This window comes from Choloepus didactylus, chromosome 8 (assembly GCF_015220235.1).
Source record: "Choloepus didactylus isolate mChoDid1 chromosome 8, mChoDid1.pri, whole genome shotgun sequence".
NCBI classification, from domain to species: Eukaryota; Metazoa; Chordata; class Mammalia; order Pilosa; family Megalonychidae; genus Choloepus; species Choloepus didactylus.
The window spans coordinates 142,633,095-142,644,725 of record NC_051314.1 but is presented as its reverse complement, the minus strand read 5'-3'; the positions used below and the strand labels follow the sequence as shown (position 1 = coordinate 142,644,725).

The 11,631-nt window shown below is 44.8% G+C and overlaps 1 protein-coding gene across 1 annotated transcript in view; it reads left to right on the top strand.

Moving 5' to 3' along the window:
* Positions 1-9,807: 9,807 nt before the first annotated feature.
* Positions 9,808-11,631, top strand: part of CCDC3 (coiled-coil domain containing 3) — a 90,489-nt gene continuing 88,665 nt past the window's right edge. The window contains exon 1 of the mRNA XM_037846611.1: positions 9,808-10,477. Coding sequence (XP_037702539.1) covers positions 10,104-10,477 — 374 coding nt within the window. The 5' untranslated portion in view covers positions 9,808-10,103. The remainder of the gene's footprint in view (positions 10,478-11,631) is intronic.

Genomic DNA, 11,631 nt, shown 5'->3' with positions numbered 1-11,631 from the left:
AGTCCTGATTTAATGAGCTGCTGGTGGTGACTCTAATAGCTCACTTGATTGGTTGATTAAAATGTGAATTCAGTGGTGGTCTATAGTTAATGAGATTGAGAAGTCAGAGCTTCCTTGGCATAATGTGGAGGAAGGAACCCAAAGTCTTAGGTAAGTAGGAATGTTAAAATGGATTTTTCATGTGTGAACTGCACAACCTCCTCCCCGCCACATTCCACAAAGAGGCCAAGAGGACGCTCCCCTTGTGAAAGCACTGATAACTACATTAACATGGGGAGTGTCTGCCTCCCTTGAAAATCTCTGTGTTGGCTCTCCTTTCTAGGCAAGATACGACCGTAGGGGATGCCACCAGTGAGATGGGTTCCCTGATTTCAAAGGGGATGGTGGGATTCTTGAGAATCACTTAATTGCCTAAGACAAGGAGAGCACGTCTATCATAAAAGGAAGCAGAGTGCCTTCATTGGCAGAGAACTTTGGCAGTGTTATTTTATCCTGGTCTCTCTGAACTAAATAAATGGGAAGCCTTCTAGAGTATTACTTGATCTGCATAACAGGAAAATCTCTAGTACTGTTAGCCGAAAGCCTGATTTGAGTTGCGATAGAGAGAAATTGAGACCTCTTATTCAATTCCTAGTCATGAGTAAATACACAGACCCAAAGCCCCTTGATTGAAAGGATGGGGTGATATCTTACAGAATGCAGTATATTCTTTGAAACAGAGAGCAAGATATGGTGTTGTCTTTCCCTTATCTAGAATTATATGGGTCTTGGGATCAAGGAATGGGAGTGGTTCTTCTCGATATTAAATCCAATAACTCACAGGATTTTTGCACCCCATCCTGGCTACCTTGAGCTCTACTTGCTTAGAGGTCTCAGTCCCCAAAGAGGAACTGCTTCCAATAAGGGATGCAATGATGGCTTCCCTGAATTAAAAGATCTGGCCATTTTGGGCTCCTTCATTCTCTGTACCAATAGGCAGCAATAAGGGTTGCTCTACTGGCTTGAATAATCAATTTTGATTTTCAAGGAATGCTCACTGCTAGACAATAGGGACAGCAAAGATTATGTCCAGAACCCAGTGGATTATCTGGGGGTGCCCCTTAGTGTTACACATCCAATAATGCAGGTTGATGGCAAATTAAAACAACCAAGAAAAGGCAAGATGGTTGAGGACTCAGATATTGGGGGTGAAGGTTTGGGTCACTCCACCAGGTAAAGTACCTCAATCAGCTGAGGCTCAGCAGAAGGCACAGGAAACACAGAATGGGTAATGGACTAGGGAAACCAAACATATCAATTTTAGCTGCGATGGTTTGAATTATGTATCCCCCAAAATACACGTTCTTGGTCTTGATCTGCACTTCTGTGGGTGTGAAACCATTGTAAATAGGATCTCTTGAAGATGCTGTTTTTACTAAAGGTGTGACCCAGCTGAATGAGGGAGGGCCTTAATCAGACTACTGGAGTCCTTTACGAGCAGAAGAAATTCAAACATAGAGAAAGCCATAAGGAGAAGCTGGAAGTCAGAAGTCAACAGAACCCAGGAAAGAGAGGATATCGCCATATGATGGGAAAGCCAAGGAACCCAAGGATTCCTGTCCAACCAGAACACTACCAACTTTAGCAGGAAGAAAGCTTTCTCCCTCTGAAACCATGAGCCAGGAGATTCCCATGATTTAAGCCAACCCACTGTGTGGTATTTGTCATAGCAGCCTGGAAACTAAGACTATAGCCTTGTCACCAATTATGGAAACAATGACTGTGGTAGCTTTGCCTTCTTTCTCTTTGCTTGTTACGTGTATGTGTTTATTTGTGTATGATAGCCATTTTCTGTTTTTTCCTTCTCACTTAAAAAAATTTTATTAGTAAGATACATACAACCTAAAATTTCTTCTTTCAACCACATCCCATTTTAATTTTTCTATACAAGCTGTGGGAGGATCACTTTACAGTTTAGCGTTTAGATAACAGAATATTCATTGGAGCAGAATTGGAGAAGTAATTAATATAGCCAGTGATGGATACAATAACTGTTGGGTCTGTGCTTCTACTCATTTTGGGGAGAGAGTGAGAAATTTTCCACTTGAAAGGGTAGTTATATCTATTTCAGTGAAACCATGGAGTTGCTTTGTTGTTATACAGAAGTTCAAATGTTAGTAGCAGTGTGCGTATGGATGCTGAATAGCAAAGGGGTAGAGTATCTCAGTTATCAGTGTATTGCCACTGAATTTCAAATCCTCCCTTTATTGTCTGCTTCATGGTAATGTGGCTGGACCATGTAAATATTTCTCCTTGACAGCTGTCAAGAGTTAAGCTTTACCAGTAGAGGTTGCTGGGGGGCACTAGACAAGGAAAGGGTTTCTCTTCCTGGCTCCTATACCAGGAGTCATCAGACTCCTATACTACATGTGGTTTTTTCTCATGTTCTTGGCTCCTGCAGCATGTCGCTCCTGAAGGACCCACGTTCTATGGTGTGTGGTGGCCGGCAGCAACTGACAGTGAGTGGCATACAGCACCTTCCCTGGAGCAGCTACTTCAGCACATTCCTCTGGTGGCCTTGTAGTAGAGCATCACCAGTGGGCCACTTCCCTGTGCCTGGATTTCCTTGGCAACTTCTTGTGTGGCTTTGCAGCAGAGTGCCACTAGTGAGGCAGCTCCCCATGACTGGCTTCCTTTGGTGCTCCAAATAACAGTCTCCCAATTTCCTGGTGAGAGTCACTGGCTAGGCACTTCCTTTCGGTTAGTCTTCCAGTGAGTTCTGAGTTGCTGCATGCTTTAGTTTCCTTGGCTGCTCGAGCAAATACCATGCAAAGGCACAGCTTAAACAATGAGAATTCAATGGCTCACGGTTTTCAGGCCAGGAAAAAAGTACAAATCAAGGCATTATCAAGGCATTGTTTTCTTACTGAAGACTGGCATTCTGGGGCTGGCTGCTGGTGATCCTTGGTCCTTGGCTCCTCTGTCACATGGCAAGGCATATGGCGGCCTCTCCTGGCCTCTCTGTTCTCTTCTTGGTTCCTTTTATTTCAGCTTCTGGCTGCTCCCTCTGTGGCTTTCTCTCTGTCTGAATTTCATTCTCTTATAAAGGACGCTGGTAATAGGATTAAGACCCATCCTTAACTGAGGTGGGACATGCCTTAACTAAATAGCCTCATCTAAAGGTCCTACTTCCAATGGGTCCACATCCACAGGGATGGATTAATTTTAAGAACATGTTTTTCTGGGGGTACATGCAACTCCGAACCACCACAGTGACCTGCCTGTGGATGGCTTTCCCTAGCACCCCAGAGGGTGGAATTCCAGAAAGTCCTTCCAGGTGTGCCACCTCAGCAAACTTCACCATCCAGTGAGCCACAGTTCTGCTCCTCCATGGAGGTCTAAATCTCAGTCCTGGGAGCCTCTTCCTTGAGTGCTCTATCTCATCCCCAGGGTTTAGGAGTTGTTCCCTACATTTGCTATTTTTATATAACTTATATAGTTTCTATTCTCTTAAATTTGTTAAAGTGTGTTTTATGACCCAGAATGTGTTCTATCTTGGTGAATGTCCCATGCAAACTTGAGAGGAACGTGTACTCTGCTTTTGTTGGATGGAGAATTTTATAATGTCAATTAGATTAAATTGATTGATAGTGTTGTTCAGATCAACTATATCCTTATCAATTTTCTTCCTGCTTGATCTATTGATTACCAAAAGAGAGTGTTGAAGTTTCCAGTGATAATCTTGGATTTCTTTATTTCTTCTTTCAGTTATATCAGTTTATGCTGCATGTATTTTGATGCTTTTGTTATTAGGTGCACACACATTTAGGATTGTTATGTCTTGTTGAGGAATTGATCCCTTTATCATTAAGTAGTCCCCCTTTCTATCCCTGATAATTTGCCTTGTTCTGAAGTCTGCATTGGCTGAAATTAATATAGCTACATCAACTTTATTTTGATTAGTGTTAGCAGAGTATCTTTTCCCATCTTTTTCCTTTTAATCTATCAGAGTCTTCATAGAGAGTGGATTTCTTGTAGACAACATATAGTTGGGTCTTGTTTTATAATCTACTTTGACAACCTCTGTCTTTTAATTGGTGTATTTAGACCATATATATTTAAAGTGATTATTGATATATTTGGATTAATATCAACCATGTTAAAACCATTTTTTATTCATTGCCAGAGGTTCTTTTACTGCCTTCTCTGGTTTTATTTCAGCATTTTATATGATTCCATTTCCCTTTTTAGAATATCAATTATACTTTCAAAGTAATCTCTAGTGGTTGCTCTAGAGTTTACAATATACATTTTTAACTAATCTAAGTCCACCTTCAAATAACACTATTCTGCTTCATGCATAGTACAGATACCTTATAATGTAGCATTCCCAATTATGCCTCCCATTCTTCGTTACATTGCTTTCATTCATTTCATTTTTCCATATTCTGAAATCATCCAATAAATTGTTACTCCTATTACTTTAAACAAAATTACCTTTTAGATCAATTAAGAATAAGAAAAATGAAATATTTTATTTTACCTTCATTTATTCCTTCTCTGATGTACTTCCTTTCTGTATGTAGATCTGAGTTTCTGATCTATATCCTTTCCATCTGGCTGAAGAAAACATTTAAACATTTCTGGCAGAGCAATGAATTGCCTCAGTTTTAGTTTGTCTGAGAAAATCTTTATTTATTTTTCACTTTTGAAGAATCATTTTACTGGCTATAGAATTCCAGGTTCAAAGTTTCTTCTTTAAACATTTTAAATATCTCCTTTCACTCTTTTCTTGCTTGCATGGATTCTGATGAGAAGTTGGCTGTAATTCTTACCTTTGTTCCTCTAAGGTAAGGTGTTTTTCCCCTCTGACTTCTTTTAAGATTTTTTGTTTGTCTTTGGTTTTCTGCAGTTTGATGTATTTATTCTGGCATTTATTCTGCTTGGTGTTCTGTGAGCATCCTGGATTAGTGGGTTTGGTGTCTGTCTCTTTTTCTTCTGGTATTCCAATTATGCATATGTTACATCATTTGAAATTGTCTCTTAGTTACTGGATACTCTGTTCTGTTTCTTTTTCATTCTTTTTTCTCTTTGCATTTCAGCTTGGGAAGTTTCTATTGATCTATCTTCAAGCTTGTGGATTCTTTTTACATCTGTGTTCAATCTACTCCTGATCCCACTGAAGGCATTCCTCTTTTTCTGTTACAGTAGTTTTGATTCCTAGCATTTCCTTTTGATTCTTTCTTGGAATTTCCATCTCTCTGCTTACAATATGCATTTGATCTTGCATGTTGTTGACTTTATTAGAGCCCTTAATATATTAGTCACTGTTATTTTAAATTCCCTGTCTGATATTCTGACATCATAAAAGGAGTAACAGAGTCTGGTTTTGACACTTTGTGTATTCAAACTGAGTTTTTTCTAGCATTTGGTGTGCCTTGTAATTTTTTGTTGTATTGGGTAATACAAGCTAAGGCAAACAGGTCTGTAGAATGAAATTATGGTAACCTGGCTAGGAGTTTGGTTTTGTTTAATGTTTACTGTAGCTCTAGGTGCTAGAGCCTTCAAATTCCTCCAGCGTCCTTGTTTTTGTCTCCTGTTAGCTTTGGGCTTCCCTAACTACTCCTCCTCAGAGAGAGTCTGTGTTTTGCAGCTCTTTCAGTTGTAATCACTGTTATTTTACAGGTATCCAGTTGGTGTGGTGCTAAGGTGTGGGGAGGAGGAGCTTTCTCTAATCTTCCAAATAAATCTCCGTGCCCTTCACAGTGTTTCTTCTCGTGTAGCTTCCCCGGCACCCATCCCCTCTCTAGGTGAGCCAGGGAGGTGGGTGGGGGTGGGAGTGAGAGCATGCCCTTTCCTCATAGCTCTGGAACGAGGTTCTGGTAATGTCTTTCTCCCTGAGATTAGGCCTTTGTTACCATCTGCGGCACATTTCACAAAGATTACTCTTCCCTGCCAGTGCCACAAGAGGACTTTTCTCAGGTGAGGTACAGATAGAGGTAAAGCCCCTATGCCCCAAGGAGTCACTCACTCTTGCTCTAGTCCATACCCAGCCTCTGGCAATTTGTTAAAATTATCATTTCCATGTTCCTACCGGCTTATGGCTCCAGTGGCTTCTGCTCCAAGCAAGCAGATCTTGGTTGTGACTTTCTGGATTTGCCTGTATTTCCAGACTTCAGGGTGGTGGTTTTCCCTGAAAACTCACTTCACTGAAATGGATCCAAGAAAAGTCATTGATTTTCAGTTGGTCCAGCTTTTTTTCTTGTTGTAAGGACAGGAGTGATAACTTCTAAGTTCCTTATTTGTCACAGCTGAAACAAGAATTCAATTCTTGGACTCCTCTGAGCTCCCTTTACCTCTTTCCAACCAATCCCTCCATCCCTTCAATCTCCTGTTAGTAATTATTTATAGTGAACATTTTCTATCCAGATTTCTAGGTGGTTTTGTCCCCTGTTTGGACCCTGGTTGATATACCAGGATTGGAACACAACTCCCCTCATTGCAAATATGTCTTCTTTCTAGTAGTGAGTTGGTGAGCAGAGTCAACAGAATTGGGCATTTGGCCAAGTTTGCAAAGGCAGAACACTTGGACTTGACGTTTCAGGGCATTTCAGATAAAGAAACAAGACCCAGAGAGAAATGGATGTGGTATAACTGATAACTCACCAGAGCGGAGAACTAAATGAGGCAAAGTGGTTTGTCTGCTCTTCCATGAGCAGTTCTTGAAGATTGTGGATCAAGAAGGAGAAGACCTCAGAGTTTTTCCTAATTGACCACATCTCAGATCACCCCCGTTTTCTGCTGCTGGGGTGTCGTGCCGATTCTCTCTCGGGCAACCCAAAGGGTGTGATTTGCTCAAGAACTTCCAGCCTCATACAATTATGAGTCCTTTAGACTACTTTTGGCTCAGAAATTCTAAGCAGCCCCCTTTATAATCATACTTGGTATGATTTTTCAGGGAAGAGGTAAGAAAAGTCATTTGTTTTTCATTCAGCAAAATCTTTCTAATGAACTCACGATGCAAGGCTCTGTGCCAGACTTTACAGAGGAGAAGGAAAGCATAACTGATGTGTCTGAAGAATCCACGAGAAGGACAATCTCTCAAAGTTGCTCACTTCTGGAGAATAAGTTCTGGATCATATCAAAAGAGTTTTTTTTCTGTTAGGTTTATATGAGAAGGGAGAAAACAGCCATTTGCACTGTTTTTTATTAATTTGCTTGTCTGAATGGAAAGAAAAGTCAAGGTTTTAAGGTACGTAGAAGTGGATGAATCTTTTCCAGGCTTCTGAGTTGATTGAAGATGTAATAAAATACAAAAAACAAAAAAACAAAAAACAAAAACAAAACCTTTCTCTGCATAAGTTTATAGCATAGGACTGAAATAGAGCAGGGCTGTTGGGTCACACAAAATTAACATTAGGCCAATTACACTCTCATTTAGGCATCACTGGTGACTGTGCTACGGTTATCACTATTCACATATTTTACTTACATTCTAGATAAAGGGCCCACTTGTGCCTTCCGAACAGTTCCTATTTTTGTGTGTATTCTGGGATTATGGCTAAGCACGTGGACTCGAGTCTAATTGCTAGAACTTGAATCCTGGCTGGGTCACTTTCTAGCTCTGTGTTCTTGGGTAAGTCAGTTAATCTCTGTGGCAGAAACATGATCAACAACACACATTCCATTCTTATTCTCATTCCAGTGGGTGTGAATCCACTTGAAAAATCCAGCATTCTGAGGACTTAGTATCAGTGAAGGTGTGAACTCATTTGTGAATAAGATCTTCTATGATCCCATTTGAGGTGTGGCCCAACTGAGTCTGGGTGGGTTTTAATCCATATTACTGGAGGCCTTATAAAAAAGCTAGAAGGCAGAGAAAGATGCCATGGTAGACCAAGGAAATCACCATGTGACAGAGGCAGAGATAAGCCCTGCTCAGGAAACCCCAAGGATTCAAGAAAGCTACAGACTCTGGGGAGAAAGCCTGGCCTTGTCAATGTCTCGATGTTGGACTTCTAGCTTCTGACACCATGAGCTGTGAGACAACAAATTCTTATTGTTAAGCCAACCAGTGTATGGCATTTGTCACAGCAGTCCAGGCAAACTGAAACAACCTCTGAGTCTGAGTTCCCTATCTGTCAAATGGATCTAATACAATCTACTTCCTGGTGTTGCTAATTAAGATAACATATGTAAAATCTTTTCGATAGTGCGTTGCCCACACTAAACAATGAATACATGTTAGCAACCAATGTTATAATTTGGAGATAACTTGCTCTAAGTTTGCTTTCCTAGAAAATGAACTATTTTACATCCTCTCTCTCTCTCTGTCTCTCATCTGCAGAATACCTGCAAATAATCTTACGAACTTTGATTATTTAAACATTCACTAAGAGACAAACAAGTGGTCCTGCTATACAGGGTCTCTGATGTCATCTTTGAACACTATTTACCCATGTGTGAAAGTCCGGAATCCTCCATGGCAGGTTATGGTGTGGAGTCATATGTACATTGGGACTACTGACCACTTGATCCACTCTGATGATAACTAATTTTTCCTGCAAAAATTTGTGGAGGCCCTAGGCTGAGTACTAGACACACAGGGGTTATTCGTTATTGTCCTTGAGGAACTCAGGCTCTTATTTCTGCTTTCAGGCCCCTCATGGCAACTTCTGCAAGAAGAAGACTGTGGTTGGTTGATTCACTGAGAAGATTCTGGACTTAGCATGACCCTCAGCCAGCTGTGGCCTTCAGCTCCTGCAGAGCTGGTAATGCTGGCTCGGATCCTCTCCATTTCATTGCCTGGGGTCCCTCCAATTTCTTCCCATTCTCGGAGTGCTGCCTCTCACGAGCTCTTCTCCCCAGATAATATTATAGATAACAAACATGTCTTCTCTTTCTCCTTCCCCTTTCTCCTCTTCTTCCTCCTTCTCCTCCTCCTCCTTCCCCCTCCTCCTTCTTCTCCTCCTCCTTCTCTTCTTCCTTCTTCCTCTTCCTTCTCCTCCTTTGTCCTACATTAGGAATAATAAACACAATTTAGAAATTAAGAGAAGATTGAACTGTCTAGTTTGGGTCTCCTCAAATTCACACCTTGACTTGTGAAAAACTGTTTGGAAGTTGGTTCTGAATTTATTTCTCAGGTGTAGGGTGTAGGGATGATGTAAATCGTATAGCTTTAGGAAAATCAGGGCAAAATTCTTTTTCAAATCTTTTATCAAGGCTTCCCTAAGTGCATTAGTAAACAGTAAACAAAATCAGAGATTGTGCAAGAGAGAGATCCAAAAAAATAAAATAAAATAAAATAAATTTATCAGTCCACACTGCATTTCCTTGTCAGCCTCTGGAAAAGTAAAACCTGACAATTTCTCCGCATTTTAACTCTGTATGAAGTCCACAGAAAATGTAAAACCTTACGCAAAGGAATTATGCAAATTAACAGCAATTAGTTTACGGATGCCTCGCGTTTGGATCAATGCTTTCAGCCTGGAAAGCCTTGGGCCAGTGTGTCCAACAGGGGTGTGCTAGGAAAGGGCGGGGCCGCTGCCTCCCCGGGAGGACTTTCTGCCGGGTCCCGGGACACGCTGCCCCGCCTGGAACAGCAGCCGTCCCCCGCCCCGCAAACGCCGCCCAGGCGCGCCCCTCTCCCGGCCCCACCCCGGGAGCTGCGGGCTGGAGCGCACCGGCCGACTCCCCGCCCTCTCCGGTCGCCCACGCCCCAGTCGTCGGGGTGGAGCGGGGAGGCGGGCGGCCGGCGGGTCTCCGCGACCCGTTAAAACCTGGCGGGCGAGGGCCGCGCACGGTCTGCCCCGCGGCGGAGGGAGCGGCGCGCCAAGCTCCGGGCGCGGCGGAAGGCCCGGGCGCCGAGGCTGCCCTCCCCCGGCCGGCGGGGGCACGCTCCCCGCTCCGGGTCCGGCGACTCCCAGGTCTCCGGCTCGGCTCGGCGCGCCCCGGAGTCCCGCTTTGCGCCCTGGCTAGCGCGGACTGCGGCGGGGGGCGCGCGGCCGTCGAGTCCCGCTGTCCCCACTGCTGAGCCGCGGTTCCCGCTTTCCCGGTCCCTCTCCTCGGTACCCCCACTTCGCCCCCGCGCTGCGGCCCCCTGTTCCCCCAATCCGCCCCGCGGCATGCTGCGCGCACTGCTGCTGGCCGCGCTGTGCCTGGCCGGCGGGCCGGGCCCCGGCGGCGGATGCCAGCTGCCGTCCGAGTGGAGACCCCTGAGCGAGGGCTGCCGCGCCGAGCTGGCCGAGACTATCGTGTACGCCCGGGTGCTGGCGCTGCACCCGGAGGGGCCCGGCCTGTACAACCACCTGCCGTGGCAGGACGCGGCGGGCGCGGCGGGGCTGCTGTACGCCGCCGAGGTGGAGATGCTGTGCGACCAGGCGTGGGGCAGCATGCTCGAGGTGCCCGCCGGCTCCCGCCTCAACCTCTCCGGCTTGGGCTACTTCTCGTGCCACTCGCACACCGTGGTGCAGGACTACTCCTACTTCTTCTTCCTCAGGTGAGTCCTCTGCGCCCACCTCGGCCTGGGCGCGCCGCCCTGCACGAGGTCCCCGGTGGCCGGGCGGGTCGGGAGCCCCCGGAATCCTGCTGTCGCCAAAGGAGAGGGCGCCGTGGGTGGGCCCCTGGCTGCTCTGTTCTCTCCCGCCCCGAAGTCGCTACAGACATCCTGGGGACCCCTGGCTAAGGGTAACTTTCGAAAAACAGAGATAACTTCTAAGCTTAGGGTGTTTCGGCCAAAACCCCAAAGCGACTTCCAACAATCCACTTGATTCTTTCATTAGTATTATTCTGTAAACTTGCTTTAGCGGGGGCGGCTTGGGACGGTGAATCAGACTCTGGTTGGGATTCTGGTTCTGCCCTAATTACGTGATTCCGAGCGATTTAATCACTTTCTTGCACACTGCAGTGTCCTCACCTTCACAGTGTGAGAGACGCGCAAAGGACTGGGTGCAGCAGAGGCAGGTAAACTTCACTTTCTCCTCCCCACCCGCTGAAATGCCAAGAAAGGAATAGTATGGGAGGCAGCTGCTGTCCTCTAATTTTATGGGATGTGGCTGCTGTCCTCTAATTTCTCGGTCTCCTGTCAGCTGCCAGGAGACCTGGATGCAGGTAATTCAGAGTAGGGCAGGTACATGGGGAGTGGGGGTGGGTGGAGGGGTGAGGGTCTGCTGGTTAGGAGCCTGGTGCTGTGAAGAGGATAATGGGAACCAGGCCCACTCTGATGGAAAGCACTGGAACTTGCAGGGTCCAACGATGTCCTGGCTTCAAAATGGAATGCACCTGCCCCAAAACCCCTGACAGTGTGTTCCCTGAAGTTTGAAATAGAGAACGGCAGGTGGAACCCTAAATTCACGGGTGTTCTCCAGTGGGGTTAGGAGAGAGTTTCAACTGGGAGAGAAACATCACAACGGAATCCAACATATATATATCAAGCAAGATAGGGAGAAAATTAATGTAGCAATATGGATATTGGAGTGTCTAGGATCTGAGTCCTGGATCTTTACATTTTACATCACTCTGAGGAAGAAAAAAATAGTGAGTTCCACAGAGGGGCGTTCGTAAGCTCCTGGCAACACATGTTTTTCTATTCAAGCCCAAATATCTAAGTTTAGAATCCATGTCGTGCTTTGAGTTGGCTTGAGTGGTTTAGCT